The sequence below is a fragment of the Elgaria multicarinata genome, chromosome 2, assembly GCF_023053635.1.
Source record: "Elgaria multicarinata webbii isolate HBS135686 ecotype San Diego chromosome 2, rElgMul1.1.pri, whole genome shotgun sequence".
NCBI lineage: Eukaryota > Metazoa > Chordata > Lepidosauria > Squamata > Anguidae > Elgaria > Elgaria multicarinata.
The window spans coordinates 38,989,410-39,016,740 of record NC_086172.1 but is presented as its reverse complement, the minus strand read 5'-3'; the positions used below and the strand labels follow the sequence as shown (position 1 = coordinate 39,016,740).

Below are 27,331 nucleotides of genomic sequence, written 5' to 3'. Positions count from 1 at the left end.
TATGCTTGAATTTATGCCTTGAAACAATGATTCCTTACCAAATGGATGTTCAGCTACTATTGGTACTGATTCTATTGGCTTGCTGACCCCAAATCTGTTTTCTGAGCTGACACGGAAGGTGTATTCCATGTATTTGGTGAGATGAGTTACTTTGATCTGTGTACGTTTGACACTGGAATTTACCAGTTGCCATGCCGTTGTACCAGATTCACGTTTTTCAACAATGTAGTTTGTAATATCAGTGCCACCATCATCTTCAGGTTCCTTCCATGACAATACACAGGATTCAGCTGTCACAGATGATATTTCTATGGGGCGCGTAACTGGACCTGGTCTTCCAATGACGACAACTGTGACGGTGAATGTTTTCACACCGGCCGTGTTCTCGAGAGTCAAATAATATTTGCCAGAGTCACCTCTCATGCTGTCCTTAACAGTCAGCGTGGTTCTAACCTTTGTTGTCTTGATAGTCACTCTATCAGTTTCCTTAAGTCTCATTTCTTCAAGTTTCCATGTTACCTTTGGAACAGGACGTCCACTAATTGGTATATCAATAGTAAAGGAGCTTCCAGTTTTGCAAGTTATAAGTTGCCTAGTTATTCCACTGAGATCTGCAGTGGGCTCAATCTGTGGTTCTTTAATAATGACAGAAGAAAAGGCTTCTCTTGCCTGACTGTATCCAGCATTATTCCTTGCTTTGATCCGGAACTCATATTCGTTGTTCTCTATAAGACCTTCAACTGTAAAAGTTAGCTGTTTCGTCTGGCCAGCTTCAATCCAATAGTCAGATCCCTTTTGTTTCATCTCTAGTAGGTATCCAATGATACGACTGCCACCATCATGATCAGGTTTAAGCCAAGCTAAGACCACAGACGATTTGGTGGTATCAACAATATCTAACCTCTTAGGTGGTGCAGGCTCTTCAGTGGCTACAACTGGCTCTGTCAATTCACATGGTTCACCTACTCCATATTCATTTTCCGCTGAAACCCGGTAAAAATAGGGCACACCTTCGGCAAGATTGGTGATCTTAGCAATCTGCCGGGTACATTTTTCATTTACAACCTGCCAGCTGCGGCGGCTTGCTTCTCGCTTCTCCACAACGTAATGATGTATACGGGCACCTCCATCCAAAACAGGGGCATCCCACATTAACGTGATAGAGTCTCTGGTCACATCCTTAAAGGTAATAGGACCTGGTGGCCCAGGAGTATCTAGGACTTTAACAGTGAAAGCAATAGATTTGCTACCACTGTTGTTTTCTACAGTAAAAACGTATTTGCCAGCATCTGTTCTATTGCAGTTCTCCACAGTTAATGTGCTAAATGAGTCTGTGGTATGAATGTCAGCCCGCACGCTAAGGTCAGAATCTGCTTTGGACCATATAGCGGTAGGAACAGGTCTGCCCTTGAAGGCAATGAAGAGACGGATATTTGCTCCCGCTCTGATAATGTGAGTCTGCTTGAAGCTTGCATCAATATCAAGTTCAGGGGAAGAGAGTCTATCTACCGTTTGCACCGAAGCAGAAACTTCACAGCTTTCTCCTTTGCCTGCGCCATTGACAGCACAGACTCGGAATTTGTAGTGCTCGTTTGGTTCTAGGTCAACCACAGTATACTTGGTAGCAATGCAAGTCTCAGCGTTGACTTTATGCCACTCTCCCAAATCAGCTTTGCACATGTCAATGATGTAGCCAATGATTTCCAGTCCTCCATCAAAGACAGGCTTGGTCCATTCTAAGCTGACACTTGTTTTTGATGTGTCTGTCACTTTGACAACGGTAGGAGCACTTGGTGGATGAACTGGCTCTCTGCATTTTATCAGCCTTGAAATACCACTTGGTGGCCCCACTCCTGCTTTATTTTCTGCCATGACCTGGAACTCGTATTCATTGCCTTCCGTGAGGCCAGTGACTCTGTATCTAGTTTCAGCAATAGGCCTCTTGCTGGACACTTTGACCCAGAGAATGCTCTTCTTCTCTCTTCTCTCCAAGATATATTGGTCAATGTCACTTCCACCATCTGACTTTGGCCTTGTCCATGTGAGTGTGATGCTGTTTCCTGTTACATTGCTAGGTTCTGGAGTGCCAGGAGCGTCAGGAACAGCTGTAAAAGAAAAGGAAAAAAGATCACATAATATTCTGGATAAGGATGACAAGGTAATGATTATGATTTCTCAATTTAAAGTAAACTTACTGTAATGTGCTTGAGCTACAAATGGATCAGATTCCAGTGGCCTGCCAACGCCAAACTTGTTGGCTGCGGAGACACGGAACTGGTATTCGTTGCCCTTTATTAATTTGAGTGCAGTATAACTACAGGCTTCACAGTGGTCTTCAATTAGCGCCCAGGATACTCTGCTGGTTTCACGCTTTTCAATCACATAATGAGTAATTGCTGCACAGCCATCATTAGCTGGAGGCTCCCACCATAATGTTGCCTTCTCTTCAGTAATATTGGTGAATCGTATTGGCCCACCCACTTTTCCTGGAGTATCTGTAACATTAAATTATCAATTATTTGTACTGTGATAATTCCAAGGCAGAATGAACACTGTTAAATGATAGTAGCCCAACTTGATGTAAAGGAAGTCCAGTAAAACAGTGCCGAATTACCTTGTACTCTTACGGTTATTTCTGCCTGTTTGGTGCCTGATGCATTCTTTGCTTCTACCCTATATATTCCACGATGGTCCCGAGATGCATCTCGAACAAAGATGGTGCTATAGCCAATGGCATCGGTTATTTCGATATTAAGTCTTTTGTCAATCTCTTGTCCATCTTTCAACCAGGTCACCTGAGGAACTGGCCGGCCTGTGATGAGAACTTTAAGTCTTATGCTTTCTCCAGCTTTAACTGTAAGACCTTCGAAATGCTCGGCCCCAAATTCAATATTTGGTGCAACTAGAGAATAAAAAGAAGTAAAATAATACTCACTTGGTGATCACCAACATATATTCCCAGAAAATAATATAAAGAGGCATATTAGTTATTTTATTTTAGAGTTATAACATTAAATGTACAACTAGTCAAATTTACGTTGCTTTATTGAATTCACTATTTCATAATTATAATACTTCAAAGTAGGAATGAATCGTGTGAACCAACCATTTAGCACCGAATGAGCTAATCATGAAATGTTCATAGTTGTCCGGTCTGACTGTAATAATCGAGTGTGCCACACAAACTTTAAGATAGTTTGAGATTCTATATAACATACTTAGCTTTTCATAAATAAGGCTTACCAGCTTCATCTCTGGTCATGATATAGCCTGAAGACTGAGAAGGAGGGCTGATCGTTCCAACGGCATTTCTTGCAAGAATTCTGAATTCGTATCGATCACCAGGGCTAAGTCCAGTAACTGTGTATTGGCATTCACTGACATCAATAAAATTGCATCTGACCCAGCGATCACCGCTTCCTTGCCGTTTCTCAATACTGTAACCCACAATTTTGCTGCCTCCATCACGCAGAGGTGCAGTCCATTTCAGAGTAATGGTTTCCCTAGTCACATCAATGTAATCAGGGGTGCCAGGTGGATCTGAAAGAAAGATAAATGCATGCATAGTAAGAGAGGTCAGCTCCTGTTCCTTTGGCATGCTGCTTCACACAGAGTAGTGAGTGACTTACCGACTGGAGAGACAGCCAAGGCAAATTTGCTTGGATCACTAGCAGCGCTTAATCCAGCTGAGTTTTCTGCATATACACGGAATTGATAGTCCAAGCCATCCATTAATCCAAGAACTCTGTACTCCCTATTAGCTATTGATGAAACATTTACTTTTTGCCACAGGATGCTGTTTCGTTCTTTCTTTTCAACATGGTATCCTGTAATTTCTGCACCGCCATCGTACATTGGAGCATCCCAAGATATGGTCATTCCGTCAGCTGTTATGTTGTAAACAACAGGCTTCCCTGGTGAACCTGGCGGTTTAAACTGGTGTTTTGCTATGACTTCTATAGAGTTAAGCGGTGGGCTCACTCCATATCTGTTTTCTGCACGGATTCTGAACTGGTACTCTGCATCTTTAATAAGATTAGAAATTTTGAAAGTTGTCTTTTCTGCACTAGAACATACCATTTTCCAATTGGTTTGTGAAGTCTCCCGCTTCTCAACACTGTAGCCAGTAATTTCTCCTCCTCCATCATCTTCAGGAGCACCCCATGAAAGAACCATACTGTCTGCTTTGATTTCGTCTAGTTTTACAGGACCTTTTGGCTTGGATGGAGGGCCAAGTGTTATAACTGTAATTGGGAATGACTTTCTGTGAACATTATTATCAAGAATTAAGGTGTATTTGCCACCATTCTCTTTTTTCACATTCTTAATGCTTAAGGTGATTTTGTTTTCTGTTTTCTTGAAGCGAATCTGTTCACTTTCTTTAAGAGGCATGTTGTCTTTCAGCCAACTCATAGTTGGTTTTGGCTTTCCCTTGTATGGCAATTCAATGTGTACATTATAGCCTATTCTCACTGTTACTTGTCCTCCAGGTATATCGGAAAGGTCTGCATCAGGTATTATTACATAGTCTTTCACTGTAATAGGCCCAGTTGAAACGCCATCACTTCTTCCTTTTTCGTTCTTTGCAGACACTCTGAATTCCATAACAGAAAGCTCCTTTAGTTTTTCAACTTCAAATTCACATGCTTTACTTGTCCCTGCAAATGACCATTCAGTTTCTTCCTTCAGTCTCTTTTCAATAACATAATCAGTTATGATACTACCGCCATCAAATTCAGGTTTGCTCCACTGTAAGGTGACAGAAGTCTTTGTTGAATCTTTCATGACCAGATCCTGTACAGGTCCAGGGACTTCTGCAGCTTTAACTGGTTCAGAAGTTTCACATGGTTCACCCAACCCATTTTCATTTTCTGCTAGAACTCGGAAGAAGTATGGGGTCTTCTCTGACAGGTCAGTTATCTTAAATAATGTGTTAGAGCACTTTGCTGTAACAGAAGACCAAGCTCTCTTTGTAGCGTCTCTTTTTTCAATGACATAATTTGTTACTTCAGATCCACCATTGATGAGTGGTGGTTCCCATACCAATGTCACAGTTCCACGAGAAACATTTTTAAGATGCAATCTCTGGCATGCAGATGGTGTATCAAGCACTTTGACATTCACAAATGAAGTTTTCGATTTTCCAACTCCGTTCTCAATTGTGAGGACATATTTTCCTGTATCATTGCGAGTGACTTGAGGAATACTAAGAAGCGTGGATGATTCTGTATTCTGAATGCTATATCGTTCATCAACACCAAGGTTCTTTTCACCCTTTCTCCATGTGACAGTTGGAGGTGGTCTTCCTTTAAATGGAATCATTATCCGTACATCTTCACCAGCCTTAGCTACAATGGAGGTTCTGAGAGCCACATCCAGATCAATCTCTGGCTCCTCTGCAAAAACAAAGCAAAACATGTGAACCAGATGAATTAATATTTGGGACAAGCTAGGTATACATAAAATATTGAAAACAATAAAGAAAAAACAAAAATGTATATACCAAGTATGTCTTTAGCTTGAACAGGTTCCGTCATTTCAATAGGTTCTCCTTGTCCAGCATAATTTATAGCAGCTACACGGAAGTAGTAATTGATTCCTGGCTGAAGTTGAGAAACAACATATTCTGTGGTTCTCACTTCTCCTCTTGCACTGACTACAACCCATTCTTCTTCATCTCCTTCTCTCTTTTCTATGACATAGCTGGTAATTGCACTTCCTCCATCATAGGCTGGTTTGGTCCAGCTAAGTGTGACAGACGTCTTTGTAGAATCCACAACCTTTAGCTTAACAGGAGGTCCAGGTTTGTCTATAAAATTCAAATAACAAAATGAGAATTCAAAACTTCAACCGCTAACAGTAACCTGGTAGAACAACAAAACATGCTGTCGTTTTCTACCACGAAATTTCATGAACATCTATAATTCGATCCTTAAACTTGTAGACATCCACACACATGGTTTCTTACCAATAGGATCTGCAGCTTTGAAGAAGTCAGATGCATCGGAGAATGGACCTTGGCCAGCTGCATTCACAGCAGAAACTCTGAATTGGTATTCACTGTTTTCTGTTAGTCCTGTCACTTTGTGTCTGGTGTCACGGATGGTTTCCTTAGAGACCTTGAACCAGCTTAGACTTTTCTTATCACGCCTCTCAAGGTAATATCCATTTATATCACTGCCACCATCTACCGTAGGCCTGCTCCAAAGTACAGTCATTGAGTGCTTGGTTATCATGGTGACCTCCGGCACACTAGGTTGTCCAGGTGTAACTGTATTTTGATTCAAGTACAAATCACATCAGGTCAGTGTAATTGAATAACAAAATTGTTCTTCATAGAAATCTCCAAGAATGTATAAATTCACAACTTTTTAGCTTACCAAATGCATTCTTAGCTACAACACTGTCAGATTCCAATGGATCACCAGCACCAAACTTATTCACAGCTCGGATGCGGAATATATATTCATTTCCTTTTATGACTTTGGTGGTAGTGACAATGCATTGCTCTTGTTTTTCTGAAACCATTGACCAAACCACGCGGCTTGTCTCACGTTTTTCAACAATGTAATGGCTTATACTGGCACCTCCATCATCTGCTGGGGGTTCCCACATAAGGGTGACCTTTTCAGCAGTGACTGTTTTGAAATGTATAGGTCCACCTGGAGGTCCTGGCTTATCTGTTGATATGAAAGGAAATGATATGTTTTTAATATACAGTAATGGGTAGTACTAGCGGAATTTACAGACCTTTTTATTCACTCAGTATTTTAACACTTAATTTTAACTTAAATTTAAATTTTACTGTTTTAACTCTGTATTTTAATCTTATATCAATTTTGCTATGTGGTTTTATCCTGGATGCGCTTTTTATACTGTATTTCGTAATTGTGGTTTTAACCTGTTGGGTGTTTTATTGTGGTTTTAATTTCTGTGAACCGCCCAGAGAGCTTCGGCTATTGGGCGGTATAAAAATGTAATAAATAAATAAATAAATAAATAAAACAACTCAATATTTACACACACACACACACACACACACACACAAAACATACCAAGTATTTGTACTTTGACGGTGGCAGTTGCAGAACCCATGGCATTCTTTAATTTCAGTTCATAGCTTCCACTGTTAAGACGGGTTGCATCTTTGATCAGTATAGATGCAAATTCGGTGGTGTTTTCAATAGATATCTGGGCACTAGTTTGTATTTCTTTGCCATTTCTGAACCATTCAATTGTAGGTATAGGCTTTCCTGAAATGCCAAGTTTCAGCTTAACTGCTGTGCCAGCTTTGTATTTCACCATTTCTGTATATTCTGGTGGTACGTCTATTTCAGGTGCACCTTAATGAAAAATAAATGGAATAAAAATGGTATTAAGAGAGTTCAAGTCTTCAGACTTAAAGCTTTTAGTTAAGAAGACTAATACAGTATGGACTAACATTCAGTACCGATTAATATATTTTCTACATATTCCGATAGCAAAAGTCAAATGAAATTTGAATCAGTATTGTACTATCAGGCTAAAAACCTTGAATTCAGATAAGGATTTCTGTAAACAGTGCTAACTTTAATCCCAAAAATAAAACTGATATTGATTTTTATGCAATTATATATTTCTTACCATATGTATCTACACATGTGACAGGTCCCAAGACATCCGATGGATTACTAATTGAACCTGCAGCATTCTTGGTAAAAACACGGAATTCATATTGAGAGCTCTGAGTCAATCCTGAGACAGTAAACTGAGTCTCAATGACATTGGTGAAGCTAGCTTTTGTCCATCTTCCATTTGGAAGATCGCGTTTCTCGACAATATATCCGGTAATTTTGCTACCACCATCGAAAGCTGGCTGTATCCAAGAAAGGCTGACAAATGTCTTGGAAATATCTGTGACACGAAGACTTCTTGGTGGCTCTGCACAGTATGAGAAACAACAGCATTTGCAATTAGTAATTGTATTGTATGGCACCAGCATGCCAAAGACGTAACATGAATTTCCACTACAATTCATGATTTGAAATGTGATGCTTTCCTACGGAATACATACCACATGCATCAATAGCAAGTACTGCATCAGATGAATGACTTGCTTTTCCAATACCAGCTGCATTTTCTGCATAAACCCTGAATTCATAAATAAGTCCAGCGGAAATGTTGGAGGCCTTGAAGTGAGTTGTGCGTATAATCATTTTGTTTACTTTCTTCCATAATATACTGTTCCTATCCTTCATTTCCAGGTGGTAGCCTATGACAGCATTGCCTCCATTGGAAACAGGTTCATGCCACCCAACAGTGATGCTTTCTCGGGTTACATTGGTGATCCATGGTGTGGAAGGTGGTCCAGGTGTGGCTAAATAAATATTAAGTACAAGTTAATAAATCCGAACCGTATGTCTGAAAAATTCAGGAAACAAGGGGCAAACAAGAAGTTACTTACTGTAAGGCAGATTAACAGTTATACATGCTGAATCAATATGGTCACTTATGCCAAAGCGATTTTCTGCTTTAATACGGAATTGATATTCTTCTCCCGTCGTTAGCTTTGTGACTTTAATAATATTTCTGGCAACCGTTGCAGACACTTCAGACCACACAGCAGTGCTTGTTTCTCTTTTCAGTACAATGTAGTTGGTAACTTGACTTCCGCCATCATAACGTGGTGGCTCCCACTTCAGTGTAACACTTTCTTCAGTGATATCACTAACAAAAACAGGACCGACAGGAGGGCCTGGTCTGTCTAGGACAACAATCTTGATGAAAGATTTAGTCGTTCCACTGGAGTTGGCAGCGGTGATGTCATAACGACCCGCATCAGCAGCCATGCTTTCTTTAAGGTTAACGATGACACTTTCTGCTGTGGTTTCTGTGTTAAACCTCATGGTCGGTTTGAGAGGAATGCCGTCTTTAGATAAAGTCACCTTTGGCAACGGTTTTCCAGAAAGTGGAATTTCAACCTTTAGGTTTGAACCTGCTCGTACATAAACTGTGTGGTTCGGGAAACCTTTCATGTCAACCTCGGGAGATTCTGAAAAATACATTTACAATATGTTAAAAAGAATGGTGTAAAAGTGCATTTTCAGTTAAATTCATATAAGCTCTCCAATTAGTCCTGGAAGACATACCAAGTTGTTCTTTAACTGTAACAGCTAGAAGAAGCTCTTTAGGGTCACTTAGACCAGCTTGGTTTTCAGCAAATACTCTGAAGAAGTAGTCCATATTCTCCTTGAGCCCTTGGACAACATGATGAGTTGTCTTCACTACTGCACATTTGACCCATTTTTGCTGCCCTTTCTCCAGAGCTTCAACGAGGTAGCCTACAACTCTGCTTCCACCATCATGTTCTGGTTTTAGCCACACAAGAGACACACTATCTTTACTAATGCTTGATACTCCCAGTTTTTCTGGTGGGCTTGGTTTTTCTGAGAAAGAATAAGAATAAGAAGACGACACGTGAACAAAATAGGCCATATGTATTCTACTTTTAACATATTTAGCAGCTGTACATTTTACATGGGAAAGTGATATATTTTATCTTGAACAGATATATTAGCATACCAGTTGTAAAGAGAGTACTTGGGTGTTTTCAAGACAAACACCTTTATACTAAGGCCTTAGCTAGACCTAGTGATCTAGTGGGACAGAGGGATGAAGATCTTGCCATTTTTTTATTGCAAGGTCTTCCTTTCTGTTCACACGCAGCGCGCGAAAACCTCAGAGGGAGAGGCGTCGCACCCGGCATTTTTTTTTAATTTTTAAAGAGACTGGAGCACACGAGTGCTTGTGCGCAAAAGGTAAGTACTTTTTAAAAAATAATTATTTCCCCCGCTCTCCCACCCCCGATGGGCACAGGTCCCGGCTCCTCGTGAGGAACAGCAAGGAGCCGGGACAAACTGCAGTGCCCGGCCACACATTCCACAGTCTCTGGCTCAACCCAAGACCGCAGAAAAACCAGGCCTAAAGGGTAGGGTGAGATCCCAGGGCAAGGGAGGGATCATCCCTCCCTGATCCCAGGATCCCCTGTGTGTCATGTGGACGCACAGGGACGATCCCAGGGATTGCTCCGGGATTTCGCCCCATCCAACTGAGGCCTGAGTTACAATAAATTAATATCAGTCATTAATAATAAATGAAGTTACTTAAATAACTCAATGGGATTTCAAACAAATCAAGCACAGAGCATAAAAAGTAAACATATTTTAAGGAACCAACCTGTTATTTTAACTCCGTCTTTAGTTTCAAGGGGTACTCCAACGCCAAACTCATTTTCTCCAGAGACTCTGAAGTAATAAATTCCACCTTCTTGTAGATGGGTCACTTTGTAGGAAAGACGATTGCAATTGTTGGTTACAGTGACCCAAGCTTTCTTGCTTGCTTCTCGTTTTTCGATGTGATAGTTCTTCACAGGGGCACCGCCATCATTCTCAGGAGCTTCCCAAGATAACACAGCTGATTCTTTTGTTACATCCTTTACAACAATATTAGATGGAGGTCCTGGTGAGTCAAGAACTTTAACAACTAATGTCAAAGTAGCTGTGCTTACGATGTTTTGTAATGTTAATGTATACTTTCCGGAATCATTCCTTGTTGCTTTTTCAACAGTAAGTGAGGTGCGGTTATCTGAGGAATCAATATTTGCTCGTGTACGGAGATCAGTATCTGGCTTACTCCACAGTACATTGGGGATAGGTTTTCCTCTGAAAGGCACAGTCATTGTGAACGATCCACCAGCTTTCACAACTAGAGTCTTTCTCATTTCGTTATCAATATCAAAAGCTGGTTCTTCTTCCCTTTCTTTTGCTACTTGAGGTTCTGAGATATCACTTGGATCAGAAGTGCCAACTTTATTGACAGAACTTACTCTGAAAACGTATTCAGCTCCAGATGTAAGACCAATTATGGTATATTCTGTGGCTCTTAAGCTTTGGATAGCAGTTGACCAATTAGTTTCACTAGTTAGCTTGTATTCAACAGTGTATCCAGTAATAGGGGCACCTCCATCAAATAATGGCTTTGTCCATCCAATTGTTATATGTGACCTTGTAGAATCCACAACCTTGGGCCTAGATGGAGGTGATGGCAGGAAAACTGGATCTTCTGCTTTTATTAGTGGTGAAACATCACTAGGAAGACTAAGACCTGCAGCATTTTCTGCAAATACTCGATATTCATATTCACATCCTTCACGAAGGCCTGTAGATTTTACCCTTAGATCATAAACTGGCTTTTTGTTGACACGTATCCACCGGAGGCTATTTTTCTCACGCCTTTCAATCACATATCCAGAAATTTCATTTCCTCCATCACTGTCAGGTCTTGCCCAACAAAGCGTCATGGATTCCTTTGTTATACTAGTAAGCTCTAAAGATTTAGGTGGGCTTGGAACAGTGAAAGGATCTAGAGCTTTGACAGCATCACTTTCCAAAGGTTCCCCTACACCATATTTGTTAACACCCATCACCCTGAAGATATATTCATTTCCTCTAAGCAGTTTTGTCACTTTGCAGGATGTTGTTGGAAGCTCTGCTTCACAAATAGTCCACGCAATTCTACTGGTCTCACGTTTTTCCACAATATAATGATCGATCTCTGCACCGCCATTTTCTTGAGGTGGTCCCCATGACAGGTGACACTTCTCAGCAGTAAGTCCTTTGATTTCTAGTGGGGCTGCTGGTGGACCAGGTCTATCAAGTACCTTGCAATTGACAGCTAGTGATCTTGTTCCAGCGACATTTTGTAATGTTAGTACATATTGCCCTGAATCACGTCGAATGCAGTCTTTAACAGTTATTGCAGTAGTGTGATCTGTAGAGACAATTTCAACTCTTGCTTTTTCCTCAATCTCTTTGCCATCCTTTGACCATGAAACTACAGGCAAGGGACGTCCAGCAATATCAGCATTGATTTTCAAGATCTCTCCAGCTTTAACAACAACAACATCTCTGAATCTGACATCCATCATAATTCTTGGAGCTTCAATATCATCCTTTACAGTCACTGGTCCAGTTGTTTCAGATGGCTCACTAAATTGTCCAGCAGCATTCCTTGCAATGACACGGAATTCATATCGTTGGTCTTCAGTAAGCCCTGTTACATCAAAGAACCTTTCTTGTACATTAGTGAAGTTGCATTTCAGCCAACGGCCATCTGGTAGCTCTTTCCGCTCAATAATGTAGCCTGTGATCTTTGCACCACCATCATATTCTGGTTTGGTCCATGAGAGTGAGACACAAGTTCTTGTAATATTAGTCACTTCTGGTTGGCCAGGGGGATCACATGGGTCCCTTGCAGCAACAGGCTCACATGATTTGCTACATTTACCTATTCCTACAATATTTTCAGCATACACACGGTATTCATACATCAGTCCTTCATCAAGGCCTGTGACCTTCATCTGTGTGTCACTTATAAGGATTTTATTTACTTTAGTCCAAAGGATGCTGCTTCTTTCTTTATGCTCAAGGTGATAGCCAAGTATTTTGCTACCTCCATCATTAACTGGCTCCTGCCAATTTACTATCATGAAGGCTTTAGTTGCATGTGTAACTCGGGGAGTACCAGGTGGACCAGGAGGGCTAAATGGATACTCTGCAACAACAGGTGTAGTTTCAACATAGGTGCTCTTGCCATAGCGATTTTCTGCAGAAACACGGAACTGATATTCTGATCCTGTGGTTAAGCGAGCAATTTTAATTGAAGTACGTGCCACTGCTGCAGACACAATACTCCATGTCGTTGTAGTTGTTTCTCTCTTCTCCACAATATAATTGCTAATTTGACAGCCACCATCATACTCGGGGGGTTTCCAAGATATGGTTATGTTATCAGCACTGATATTGTCAATATGTAATGCAGTTGGTGGTCCTGGTCTGTCAAGGACAATTACAGTGATAGCAGCTGTAGTAGAACCTGCACTGCTTGAAACATTTAATTCATAACTTCCTACATCTTCTCTTGAAGCTTCCTTAATTGCTAGTGATGTTGATGTTTTTGATGTTTGGACATTTACTCTAGTTGTCTCTCTTAAAGGCAGTCCATCCTTCTTCCAGGTAACTGACGGAATTGGCCTTCCTCTGATGGGCACATCAATCTTAAGATCTTCACCAGCTTTAACACTGAAAGTATTGAAAAGAAGTTCAACTGAAGGCTGGATTTCAATATCCTTTGCAACTACTGGAACCCCAAGCTGTCTTGGATCACTCTTCCCTTTTTCATTAACAGCACAGACTCGGAATGTGTATTCTTCTCCCATAGTTAATCCTGATATTGTTGCTTCTAATGTCTTAACTTGTGTGCAGGTGCTCCATTTTTCACTTCCTTTCGTTTGCATTTCGACTACATAGCCAGTTATTTTACTGCCACCATCACTCTCAGGTTTCTCCCATTTAATAGTAGCACTGTGGCGTGTAACATCAACAAGGGTAACTTTTCCAGGTGGATAGGGTGGCTCAGAAGCTTTAACAGGTTCAGATGTTTCTGCTGGCAAACCAACTCCATATTCATTTGCAGCCAAGACACGGAAGTAATAACTGCATCCCTCTTGTAGCTGTTCGATTCTGAAGACATTCTTGGTGCAGTTGGTTGTAATAGTGGCATAGGCCTTTCGTGTGGTTTCCCTTTTTTCAATTATGTAATTTGTAATTTTAGCTCCACCATCAATAAGTGGAGCCTCCCAAGCTAACGTCACTAAATCTTTCTTCACTTCTCTGACAGTCAAGTTCACAGGTGCACTTGGTGTATCAAGCACTCGCACATTAACAAATGCTGATTTCTTGCCGCTATTGTTTTCTAAAGTCAAGTTATATTTACCGCTGTCAAATCTGTTGACATTATCAATGACCAACATTGTATATGAACTAGTAACCTCAACCTGAGCTCTGTCACTCAGAGTGCCTTCTGCTTTTTCCCATTTTACTTCTGGCTCTGGCCTGCCTTTGATAGTGACAAACAAGCGCAATGTGCCACTAGCACGCACTGTGACGACTTTTCTGAGATCTGCATCAAGTTCGATTTCAGGAGGTTCAATTTTCTCGGCAGCAACAACACTACCAGGTATAGTTGCTGGCTCTCCAACGCCTTCTGAGTTGATAGCACAGATGCGGAAGTTATACTCGCTGTTTTCTTTAAGTTTTGTTACTGTGAATTGTTTCCCTTGTAATCCAGATGGCGGTGTGCAACTTGTCCATTCATCAGCAGTCGCTTCTTTAAATTCCACCATGTATCCTTTAACAGGAGCACCACCATCATAAATAGGCTTGTTCCATGCAAGTGACACAGATGATCTGGAGGTATCAGTCACCTTTGGATTGCTTGGAGGGCCAGGTGGATACACTGCATCACAGGCACGATAGAAAACGGATGGCTCACTAGGTTCCCCAATGCCAGCAGCATTTTCAGCAGAAACCCTAAACTCATAGAAATGGCCATCTGTAAGTCCAGTTACTCTAAATCGCGAGTCGGTCAGTCTCTTTTTATTGCACTTGGTCCATCGAATGCCATCTTTATCTCGCTTTTCTAGAATGTAACCTTCAATTTCAGCTCCACCATTATCTGTTGGACGACTCCAGGTGACAATCATAGAATCTTTTGTGATCCCAGAAACTTCAGGTGTTGAAGGAGGACCTGGAGGTTTGTATGGGTTGCATGCCAACACCGGCTCAGATTCCAGTGGTTCACCGATTCCATATTTGTTAACAGCCATTACACGGAAAATGTACTCATTGCCTGGAAGAAGCCTGGTTACTTTGTGGTTCAGAGCTTGCACATCAGATGACACTTGTGTCCATGAAAGCCGGCTTGTCTCTCTCTTTTCTATGACATAATGTGAAATGTTAGCACCACCATCTTGTAAGGGTGCTCCCCATGCTAGGTAGCATTTTTCTGCAGTCACACCTGTAACTTTCAGAGGAGCTTCTGGAGGTCCAGGTCTGTCGAGCACTTTCACAGTGATGGGTATAGACTTTGTGCCACCAACATTGCTCAGTTTAAGTGTGTAAATGCCTCCATCCACTCTAATGCAATCTTTGACTGTGAGGGTTGTTCTTTCAATGGTAGACTTAATTTCCATTCTTGCAGTTGCTCCTTCAAATTCTTTTCCATCCTTCGACCATGTGATATCAGGAATAGGTTTGCCATGGATGTCAGCCTCAAGAACAAATGTTTCTCCAGCATGAACGACAATAAGATCTTTGTATTTTGGATCCAGTGAAGCTCTTGGTGCTTCAATTTCATCTCTAGCAATAATTGGTCCTGTGCTTTCAGATGGTTCACTTAAGCTACCAGCTGCATTTCTTGCAATTACTCTGAATTCATATCTTTGGTCTTCCACAAGACCAGTTACTGTAAACTCAGTTTCTAGTACATTTGTAAAACTGGCTTTCATCCAACGACCTTCAGGCAATTCTCTCTTTTCTACGATATATCCAGTTATTTTGCTGCCACCATCATATTCAGGTTTCTTCCATTTTAGTGTTATATAGTTTCTAGTAATAACAATTGCATCAGGACGGCCTGGTGGATCGCAAGCATCTCGAGCGACATACAATTCAGATGTTTTGCTAACCTTACCAATGCCAACAATGTTTTCAGCAGAAACTCTAAATTCATATTCAAGACCTTCTTCAAGTCCCTCTGTTTTGTATTTAGTGTCCTGAATGAGGGTCTTATTCAACTTTGTCCAAAGAATGCTGTTTTTATCTTTACGTTCTAGATGATATCCAAGAACTTTGCTTCCTCCATCATTAACTGGTTCATGCCATTGTACTATCATGTAGTCTTTGGTAGCTGTATTGACAAATGGCGTTCCTGGTGGTCCTGGTTCCTTGTATGGATATTGTACAAGAACTGGTTTAGAATCTAGTGCAGAGCTCTTTCCATAACGATTTTCAGCACTAATTCTAAACTGGTATTCAGAACCTGTTTTAAGTTTTGTTACTTTAATTGTTGTCCTTGCAACGGTTGCTGATACCATCTGCCAGGTGGTGGTAGTTGTATCACGTTTCTCTACAATGTAATTGGATATTTGGCAGCCACCTGTATATGCTGGTGGTTCCCATGAGAAGACAACAAAATTTGAGCTAACTTCATCAAAACGGACAGGTCCTTGTGGTGGGCCAGGCTTCTCTAGCACTATTATACTCAGATGCTCTATTGCTGTGCCTGCAGTATTGGTTGCTGTTACAGTATATTTCCCAAAGTCATCCTTGTTACTTTCTTTAATATACAAAGTAGTCGATGTTGGTGTATCTTCAACATGTAATCTAGTTGTCTGTTTTAGGGGCTGACCATCTTTTTCCCAAGTGATATTAGGCTTTGGTCGTGCTATAAAGGGTATTTCTACTTTAAGGTCTTCTCCAGCTTGTACAGTATACGTATTGAACATCAGTTTGAAATTTGGCTGAATTGTCAAGTCTTTAGCAATCACAGGAACTGCCAGTGGTCTCGGATCACTTTTGCCTTTTTCATTATATGCCTTGATACGGAATTGATATTCATGTCCAGAACTCAAACCAGACACAACTGCATTGCATACTTTGGTTTCAGTAACAACATTCCATTTATCAGATCCTTTTGGCTGCATTTCAACAATGTATCCCAAAATTCTGCTACCTCCATCATGTTCAGGCTTCTCCCACATAAACGATGCACTTCTCTGAGTCACATCAGTTAGTGTCACTTTTCCAGGAGGCAAAGGTGGTTCAGAGGCTTTGGAGGCATCTGCAGTTTCAACTGGAACACCAATTCCAAACTCATTTTCAGCCATAACTCTAAAATAATAAATTGCCCCTTCCGTAAGATTTTCAACTTTAAAGCTTGTTTTGCTGCACTTGGCACTCACGTTTGCATATGCCTTTCTGGTTGACTCACGTTTATCAATCACATAGTTCTTTATCTTTGCACCACCATCATTAGCTGGAGGTTCCCATGTCAGTACAGCATAATCTTTCCTTATTTCTTTGACTACTAAATTTTGTGGTGGTCCTGGAGTGTCAAGTACTTTAACGGTAACAAATGCAGACTTAGAGCCACTGCTGTTTTCTAATTTCAGTATATACTTTCCAGCGTCATTTCTATCACAGTAATCAATCGATAGCTGTGTATAAGTCAGACCCTTTTCGATTTGAACCTTATCTGTAAATTCTCCTTCTTCTCGAGACCATGAGATTTCAGGAGTTGGGCGTCCTTTAAATGGTATGTTTATCCTGACAGATCCACCAGCTCTAACAACAATTCCCTTCCTTAACTCTGAGTCAATATCAAGTTCAGGAGCCTCAAGTTTATCTTCTGGTTTAACCGTACCAGGAACTGCTGCAGCCTCACCTACTCCAATTTTGTTTAGGGCACACACTCTTAGCTTGTACTCTTGATGTTCAATGAGCTTTTTGATCTCAAAACGATTGACTCTTAGACCAGTCTGGGGAGTAGCTATCGACCACTCTTCTTCATCGGCTTTGCAGGTTTCTACAATATATCCCAGGATTTCACTGCCGCCGTCATAAATAGGTTTACCCCATGCAACTGTAATTGAATTCTTTGTAGTATCTACAGCATGGGCATTAGTGGGTGGGCCAGGCTTGAACATAGGATCACATGCTTTCCAGAAGGGAGTAACTTGACTTGGTTCACCAATTCCAGCTGCATTTTCAGCAGACACTCTGAATTCATATTCATGATCTTCTGCAAGTCCTGTGACCCTTAATCGCAAGTCTGTAATTCTGCGTTTGTTGCATTTCACCCATCTGATACCAGTTCTGTCTCTTTTTTCCACAATGTAGCTCACAATTTCACTGCCACCATCACTATCTGGACGATGCCAACAGACAGTCATAGAATCCTTTGTAATGTTGGTGACTTCTAGGGACTTTGGAGGACCGGGAACAACAAATGGGTTTTTCATTAGTACTGGTGCAGACTCCAGAGGCTCACCAACTCCATATTTATTAACTGCCATTACGCGGAAGATATATTCATTTCCTTCCAGAAGTTTTGTTACTTTCAGCATTGTAGCTACAGCATCTGAAGCAACAACTGTCCAAGCAAGGCGACTTGTTTCTCTCTTTTCAATGATGTAGTGAGAAATGTCACTGCCACCATCATGGATTGGTGGAGCCCATGCTAAGGAACATTTTTCACAAGTAACTCCGGAAACCTGAACACTTTCTGGAGGCCCTGGTCTGTCCAGTACTTTTACTGTTACTGGTACTGATTTTGTCCCTGCAACATTGGAGGCCTGCAAAATATATTGCCCACCATCAACACGTATAGCATCTTTTACAGTAATCAAGGCCTTAAAGTCTGTATTCCTTATTTCATATCGAGCAGTATCTTCAAGTTCTTTATCTCCTTTCAACCACATAATAGTAGGAATTGGCTTCCCATGGACATCAGCCTCAAGTCTGAACGTTTCTCCAGCATTTACAACAATTGCATCTTTGTATTTTGGATCCATAGAAATTCTTGGAAGTTCAACTTCGTCTTTTGCTGTTATTGGTCCTGTGCTATCAGAAGGCTTGCTCACTGCTCCAGCAGCATTCCTTGCAATTACTCTAAATTCGTATCGTTGATCTTCAGTAAGGCCTGTTACAGTAAACTGAGTTTCAGTAATATTGGTAAAGCTTGCTTTCATCCAGCGACCGTCGGGCAAATCACGTTTCTCTACTACATAGCCTGTAATTTTGCTGCCACCATCATATTCTGGCTTAGTCCACTGCAGAGTAATTGAGCTTCTTTTAACAACAATAGCTTCAGGGCATCCTGGTGGATCACATGGATCACGAGCTACATAGCATTCTGAAACTTTGCTTGTTTTGCCTGTGCCAACAATATTTTCTGCAGAAACTCTAAATTCATATTCAAGGCCTTCGTCAAGATTAGTTGTCTTATAATGTGTGTCTTGAATAACTGTCTTGTTTACTTTTGTCCACAAGATGCTGTTTCTTTCTTTTCTCTCAAGATGATAACCCAAAATTTTGCTTCCACCATCGTTTATTGGTTCATGCCACTGCACAATCATAGAGTCTTTTGTAACTGTTGTCACAAATGGTGTACCAGGAGGGCCTGGTTCTTTATAGGGATATTGGGCAACAACCGCATCAGACTCCAGGGCAAAGCTCTGGCCATACCTATTTTCAGCAAATATTCTAAATTGATATTCTGACCCAGTTTTCAGCTTCATCACCTTGAGGGTAGTTCTTGCAACAGTAGCTGAAACTGTCTCCCAAACTGTGGTGGTTGTATCTCTCTTATGAACAATATAATTGGTAATTTGGCAGCCACCTGTATATGTCGGAGGGTTCCAGGATAATGTAATACTTTCCGCACTAATATCATCAAATTTAACAGGACCTTTTGGAGGATCTGGTTTGTCTAGTGTTATGATTTCAATAGATGCAGATTTCTGTCCAACAACATTGGCAACTGCAATTTCATACATTCCACTGTCTTCTTTACTGGTTTCTTTAATATTTAGGATGGTAAGATTAGCTGAATCAATGACATTAACTCTAGTTGTCTGCTTTAATGGTATGCCATCTTTGGTCCAAGTAATAGTAGGCTTAGGTCGACCAGATATTGGTACTTCAACCTTTAGGTCTTGTCCCACTTGTATACTGTAACTGTGGAATTGTGGTCTTACATCTGGTTCAATAACGAGATCTTTGGCAGTTATTGGAACAGCAAGTGACCGTGGATCACTCCTACCCTTTTCATTTACAGCCATTACTCTAAAGAGGTACTCTTCACCTTGAGTTAGGTTAGTAACAAGCGCTTCAAGAATCTTGACACGCGTACACTCTGACCATTTCTCGCTGCCCTTAACTTGCATTTCCACGATGTATTGCAAAATTTTGCTTCCACCATCATGTTCAGGCTTTGCCCAGCTCAATGAAACACTGTTTCTTGTAACATCGTCCACTGTTATCTTTCCGGGAGGTTGAGGAACTTCAGCAACTTTAACTGGATCACTTGTTTCTGCAGGTAGTCCAATTCCAAATTCATTCTCTCCAGAAACTCTGAAGTAATAATAGCAGCCCTCCTGAAGTTGATCAATTTTCCATGAGGTCTTGTGGCAATTTGTTACAACAGCTGCATAGGCTTTTCTTGTGGCTTCACGCTTTTCAATAATATAATTTTTAATTTTAGCTCCACCATCTATCAAAGGAGGCTCCCATGCTAGTGAAACAGAGTCTTTGGTGATGTCTTTAATTTTCAGGTTAATTGGAGGACCTGGGGTATCTAGGACTCTTACAATGACAAAGGCAGACTTCTTACCACTGCTGTTTTCTAAAGTAAGAGTGTATTTCCCAGAATCAAATCTGTTAACGTTGTCTAGAACCAATGAGGTAAAGCTGCTAGTGCTGTCAATAATAGCTGCCTCCCGGATGTCACCTTCCACCTTACTCCATTTTACTTCAGGTGTTGGGCGTCCTCTGATTGGAACAAATAATCTTAAGGAACCACCTGCTCTTACATTTATAACTTTTCTCAGTTCCATGTCAAGATCAAGGTCTGGAGCTTCAAGCTTTTCTTCAACAAGAATAGTTCCAGGAACATCAGCGTGCTCTCCTACTCCGGCTTTATTAACAGCACAAATGCGGAATTTGTATTCATGTTTTTCCAACAATTTTTCTACTTCCATGTTGGTTTTCTTAATTCCAGTTGGTGGTGTACAAATTGCCCAGTCTCCAACACTTACATCACAGTTTTCAACAATGTATCCTTGAATTTCAGAGCCACCATCATAGATTGGTTTACCCCAGGAAAGGAAGACTGATGATCTTGTAACATCTATTGCTTTGGGGTTATTAGGAGGACCTGGTTTGTATATAGGGTCACAAGCTTTATAATAAATAGAAGGTGGACTGGGTTCACTGAGGCCAGCTGCATTTTCAGCTGAAACTCTGTATTCATAATCATGATTTTCTAGAAGTCCAGTGACTCGGTATCGAAGTTCGCTTATCAAACGCTTGTTACACCTTGTCCATCGAATGCCTTCTTTATCACGTTTTTCAAGTACGTATCCCAAAATTTCACTGCCACCATCAGAAGCTGGCCTCTCCCATACAACAATCATAGAATCCTTGGTAACAGCTGAAACTTCTGGGGCCTTTGGTGGAAGTGGCACTACAAAAGGATTTTTTGCAACCACAGGCTCAGATTCAAGGGGCTCACCGACACCATATTTGTTTACAGCCATGACACGGAAGATATATTCATTGCCTTCCAAAAGTTTAGTAACTTTGCAACCAAGAGTCTGTACATTGGCATCAACTAAAGTCCAAACTAAGCGACTAGTTTCTCTTCTTTCAACGACATAATGTAAAATGTCACTGCCACCGTCCTGCAATGGGGGCTTCCACGATAGCATACATTTTTCAACAGTAACTCCTGTTATAACAATAGGCCCTTCAGGGGGACCAGGTCTGTCGAGAACCTTGACATGAATAGAAGCTGTTTTTTCACCTGCAACATTCTTTGCTAGCAATACGTAATGTCCACTATCAACCCGAATGGCTTCTTTTACACTTAGGCTTGTGGCAAAGTCACTAGTTTTGATATCCAGGCGTGCCGTGTTTGATAGTTCCTTATCGCCTTTTAGCCATTGAATAGAAGGTAACGGTTTGCCATACACATCAGCGTCAATCTTGAATGATTCACCAGCATGCAGTACAAGGGTTTCTTTAAATTTGGGATCCATACTTATACGAGGTGGATCTACTTCATCTCTTGCTGTGACTGCCCCTGAACTTTCAGATGGCTCACTGAAGACACCTGCAGCATTACGTGCAATGACACGGAACTCGTATCTCTGATTTTCAACTAGGCCAGTTACTGCAAACTGAGTCTCAGTTACATTTGTAAAGCTTGCTTTCATCCAGCGGCCATCTGGTAACTCCTTCTTTTCAACAATGTAGCCTGTGATCTTGCTTCCACCATCGTACTCTGGCTTCTTCCACTGAAGAGTAACAGAGTTCCTTGTGACAATTATAGGCTCGGGACGACCCGGAGGATCACAAGGATCATGAGCAGTGTAGCATTCTGAACCTTTACTTGCCTTTCCGATACCAACTATATTTTCTGCATAAACTCTGAATTCATATTCAAGTCCCTCCTCAAGTCCAGTTGTTTTAAATTTCGTGTCGGGAATTGCTGCTTTATTCAATTTAACCCAGAGGATGCTATTTCTTTCCTTGCGCTCCAAATGATATCCAGTAACCTTGCTGCCACCATCATTGACTGGTTCATTCCAATGCACAACCATACTATCCCTGGAGACTTCTGGTACGTAAGGAGTTCCAGGTGGGCCAGGTACTTTGTATGGATACTGGGCAACCACCGAATCTGATGTGAGGTATGTACTCTTTCCATATCTATTTTCAGCAGCAATTCTGAATTGATATTCACTTCCAGTCTTTAATCTACATGCTTTTAGAGTAGTTCGGGCAACAGTAGCTGAAACAATCTGCCAAGCAGTTGTGGAGGTATCTCGTTTTTCTACAATGTAGTTGTTGATAGAACTGCCACCATCATATTTGGGTGGTTCCCAAGAAATGGTAATACTGTCTGCAGTTATTTCGTCCAACTTTACTGGTCCAGTTGGAGGTCCTGGCTTGTCAAGGACAATAATGCTAAGGATTTCAGTAGCTTCACCTGCGCAATTAGAAAGTTTGACTAGATATTGTCCAACATCTTCTCTACATGCTTCCTTTATTGTTAATAATGTGTTGTTGTCTGTATTTTCCTCATTTACTCTAGTTGTTTGTCTCAGCGGCACATTGTCCTTAAGCCATACTATAGCTGGTTTCGGTCGACCAACAAATGGAACATCGACCTTTAAGTCTTCACCTGCTAATACACTGAAAGTAGTAAACAGCAGTTTGAAGGCTGGCGGTATCACAAGATCCTTTGCAATGACTGGCACACTCAATTGTCGAGGATCACTGATTCCTTTTTCATTCTGAGCTGAAACACGGAAAGAATATTCTTCACCCTGAATCAGTCCTTTTATAATAGCTTCTGTAACTTTCACAGTCGCACATGTGGCCCATTTGTCACTGCCTTTGCTTTGCATTTCTACAATGTAGCCCAAAATTCTGCTTCCTCCATCATGTTCAGGCTTTTCCCAAGTCAAAGACACACTGTTTCTTGTCACATCTAATACAGTTATTTTTCCTGGAGGGAGAGGCCTTTCAGACACCTTAACGGATTCTGCTGTTTCAACAGGTAGCCCTATTCCATATTCATTTTCAGCTAGGACTCTGAAATAATAGTTGCAGCCCTCCTGTAAGTTGTCCACTTTCCAGCTTGTCTTGTGGCAATTGGCCATAACAGTTGAGTACGCTTTTCTTGTTGCCTCACGCTTTTCAACAACATAGTTCTTTATTTTAGAGCCGCCATCTATGAGGGGAGGTTCCCACGTAAGTGTAACAGATGACTTCGTGACCTCTTTTATTTTCAGATTCTGTGGGGCTCCAGGTGTATCTAGAACTCTTACAATTACAAAAGCTGATTTGCTGCCTGAACTGTTTTCTATGGTCAGTATATACTTGCCACTGTCAAATCTATTCACATTTCCAACTGTAAGCAGTGTATAAGAGCTCGTGGATTCAATAGTGGCCTTGTCTAAAGATTCTCCAAGTTCTCTTGTCCATTTCACTTCAGGTGCTGGTCTTCCTTTAATCGGGACAAAAAGTCTTAAAGTACAGCAAGCTCTAATAATTATAACTTTGCGTAGGTCGGCATCAAGTTCAATTTCTGGGGGCAGCATCCTTTCTTCAGCCTTTGGTGTTCCAGGCACAAGAGCCGGTTCTCCAATGCCTTCAGCGTTCATGGCATATATTCTGATTTTATACTCCTGGTTTTCTTTTAGATTGGTAATGGTAAAGGAAGTGGCCTTCAGTCCTGTAGGTGGAGTTACAATTTTCCATTCATCTTCTTCAGGTAGTGCTGTTTCAACCATGTAGCCTGTGATTTCTGAGCCACCATCATATATCGGCTTATTCCAAGCAATTGTAATTGAGGATTTGCTTGTATCTAAGACACGAGGGTTGCCAGGTGGACCAGGCTTAAACAGAGTATCAGCAGCTTTGTAGAATTGACTGCATGGACTTGGTTCACTTATGCCAGCAGCATTTTCAGCCTTTATTCGGTATTCATATTCGTGACCTTCTGTGAGTCCAGATACTTTATAACGCAAATCTGTGACAACCCGCTTATTACATTTCACCCAGCGTAATCCAGCTCTGTCACGACGTTCTACAATGTAATTGGTTATAGGACTTCCACCATCAGAATCAGGATGTCCCCAGCATACAATCATAGAATCTTTGGTTGCAGTTGTAACTTCAGGTGTCTTAGGTGGATCAGGTACTACATAAGGATTTACTGCAAGAACAGGTTCTGAGTCTAGGGCTTCACCAACTCCATATTTGTTAACAGCCATAACACGGAACACATATTCGTTGCCTTTCAATAGCTTTGTGACCTTTAATTTTGTTATTGGAACTTCTGTGGCTACAGATGTCCATGCCAATCTACTAGTCTCACGTTTTTCTACAACATAATGGTCAATACTTGCACCTCCATCATCCAAAGGTGGTAACCATGACAGGACACATTTTTCTGTGGTAACGTCAGACACAGCCAAAGGTCCTTCTGGAGGACCAGGTCTGTCTAGAACTTTCACATTGAAGATATGTTTGGCGAAGCCACCTGGATTGGAAGCTGTAAGTGTATAAGGACCTCCATCTCTCCTTGTAGAGTCTTTATTGATAAGGACTGTTGAGAAATCTGCTATTTTAATTTCCAATTTTGCTGTGTCTTCAAGCTCCTTTCCATCTTTTGTCCATGTCAGAGTTGGTGGAGGACGACCCGCAACATCAGCTTCAAGTTTGAAAAGTTCACCTGCTTTCAATATTAAAGTGTCTTTGTATTTAGCATCAACCATTATCCTTGGGGCTTCAATCTCATCTCTGCATGTTATGGCATCCGAGGGTTCAGATGGTTGGCTAACAGCACCAGCAGCATTTCTAGCAGTGATACGGAATTCATAAGCAGCATCTTCTGTGAGTCCGCTAACAGTGAACTCAGTTTCTAGTATATTGCTGAAGTTAGCTTTTAGCCATCGACCATTGGGAAGATCTCTCTTCTCAACTGTGTAGCCAGTTATCTTAAAGCCGCCATTATATTCCGGTTTTTTCCACTTAAGTGCTACTGCATGTCTTGTGATGTTGAGAGGAACTGGCTTACCAGGAGGATCAATAGGGTCCAGAGCAAGTGTTGGCTCAGATGACTTGCTTGGTTTACTTTTGCCTGCCATATTTTCTGCTATGACTCGGAATTCATACGCAATGCCATCTGTAAGACCACTTGATTTGAAGATGTTGCCTGACACCAAGGCTTTACTTACAGTCTGCCAAAGAATGCTATTTCGTTCTTTTCGTTCAACATGATAGCCCAAAATTGGACTTCCTCCATCTGTAAGAGGCTCATGCCAGCTAATGCTAATTGAATCTTTGGTAACTGCAATCAGTTGAGGAGTGCCTGGAGGCCCAGGAACTTTGAAAGGAAAACTGGCAATTACATTCTCTGAACTGATAGCTGGGCCTGAACCATATCTGTTCTGAGCTTTAACACGGAATTGGTACTCAGTTCCAGTAGTTAGACGAGCAGCTTTAAATGTGGTACGTATAACGGTAGTTGCTAACTCAGCCCACGAAGTACTGTCGGTTTTACGCATTTCTACAACATAGTTACTTATAGGAACCCCTCCATCGTTCAGTGGAGGTTCCCATGAAAAGGTGACGAAGTCGGATGAAACTTCATCAAATTTGATTGGTCCTGTAGGAGGTCCAGGGACATCATGCACCTGTACAGTTATAACCTCACTAACTTCGCCAACAATGTTTTTAGCAGAGAGTGGATATCTGCCACTGTCATTTCTCATGCATTCATTAATGGTTAAGATGGTTGCAGTAGCAGTATTTTCAAAGTTCACTCTTTGGGTTTGTTTAAGCAACTGGTCTTCCTTTTTCCAAGTAATACTTGGTCTTGGGCGACCAAGCACAGGGATCTCAACTTTGATATTGTCACCAGCTCTAGCAATTATTGTTTTCTGATAAATACCACGCAAATCAAATTCTGGAAGCATCATTTGCTCTTTAACAACAACTGGCCTGCTTTCTCTTGGATCACTTCTTCCAGCGCTATTAACTGCCATAACCTGGAAAGTATATTCTTCATTTTCAGTCAGATTTTTTACCACACATTGTAATGTCTTCACAGTTGTGATATGTGTCCACTGAGTTGAACCTTTTTTCTGCGCTTCAATTACATAACCAGTAATCTTGCTACCACCATCGTGTTCTGGCTTTGGCCAAGCTAGGCTGACTGAGTTCCTTGAGATATCCATAATATTAAGGCTCTCTGGAGGTGATGGTGCTTCAGTTGCTCTTATAGGTTCGGCAGTTTCAGCAGGTTCACCAATTCCAAATTCATTTTCAGCAAATACTCTGAAATAATATTCACACCCTTCAGCCAAATTAGGAATCCTAAGGGAACATTTTGGGCACTTGGTTGTGATGGTTGAGTATGCCTTTCGTGTTGACTCACGTTTTTCAACGATATAATTTGTTATGCGTGAACCACCGTCAATTAGGGGCATATCCCACTGGAGGGTGATGCTATCTTTACATATGTCTCTGGGCTTAAGATTTATTGGTGGCCCTGGTGTATCCAAAACTTTTACATTTACAAAACCAGTCTTCTTGCCAGCAGCATTTTCAAGGGTCATTAGATACTTTCCTGCATCATATCTAGTACATTCTGTGACAATGAGAAGAGAGAAAGAATCTGTATTTTCAATATTGGCGCGTGCTTTAAGTGGGATATCATCCTTGGTCCATGTAACTTCTGGAGTTGGACGTCCCCTAATTGGAACAAATACCCGAATGGTCAGTCCGGCTCTGACAACGAGAGTTTTCCTCAGCTCAGCATCTAATTCAAAATCAGGAGCCATTTCACGTTCCTTGATTTCAATATTTGGAATCAGTGCTGGTTCACCCACACCAACAGCATTGATTGCACTAATTCTAAAATTGTATTTGGCTCCTGGCTGGAGATTAGCAACAACAAACTCTGTGATTCTTAGAGCAGTTCCTAGGGTGTCTTTAACCCATGTTTCTTCTCCTTCTTTTTGGTGCTCAACAATATAGCCAATGATGTCAAGTCCACCATCATAATGAGGTTTTCCCCAGGCTAAGCTAGCACTTGTCTTTGTTGTATCAGTTACTCTTGGGTTGGCAGGAGGTCCTGGTGGATCTATAGTAATGAA

General features: G+C 41.2%; 1 protein-coding gene across 1 annotated transcript in view; it reads right to left on the bottom strand.

Moving 5' to 3' along the window:
• The window catches only part of TTN (titin), a 304,366-nt gene that overhangs the window by 19,895 nt on the left and 257,140 nt on the right, over nucleotides 1-27,331 (bottom strand). Inside the window, exons 246-259 of the mRNA XM_063116312.1 lie at nucleotides 10,216-27,318; nucleotides 9,129-9,425; nucleotides 8,444-9,031; nucleotides 8,054-8,356; nucleotides 7,624-7,920; nucleotides 7,056-7,343; nucleotides 6,381-6,680; nucleotides 5,969-6,271; nucleotides 5,504-5,809; nucleotides 3,630-5,396; nucleotides 3,244-3,540; nucleotides 2,615-2,902; nucleotides 2,196-2,495; nucleotides 39-2,105 (exon numbers count right to left, since the gene is read on the bottom strand). Coding sequence (XP_062972382.1) covers nucleotides 39-2,105; nucleotides 2,196-2,495; nucleotides 2,615-2,902; nucleotides 3,244-3,540; nucleotides 3,630-5,396; nucleotides 5,504-5,809; nucleotides 5,969-6,271; nucleotides 6,381-6,680; nucleotides 7,056-7,343; nucleotides 7,624-7,920; nucleotides 8,054-8,356; nucleotides 8,444-9,031; nucleotides 9,129-9,425; nucleotides 10,216-27,318 — 24,504 coding nt within the window. The remainder of the gene's footprint in view (nucleotides 1-38; nucleotides 2,106-2,195; nucleotides 2,496-2,614; nucleotides 2,903-3,243; nucleotides 3,541-3,629; nucleotides 5,397-5,503; nucleotides 5,810-5,968; nucleotides 6,272-6,380; nucleotides 6,681-7,055; nucleotides 7,344-7,623; nucleotides 7,921-8,053; nucleotides 8,357-8,443; nucleotides 9,032-9,128; nucleotides 9,426-10,215; nucleotides 27,319-27,331) is intronic.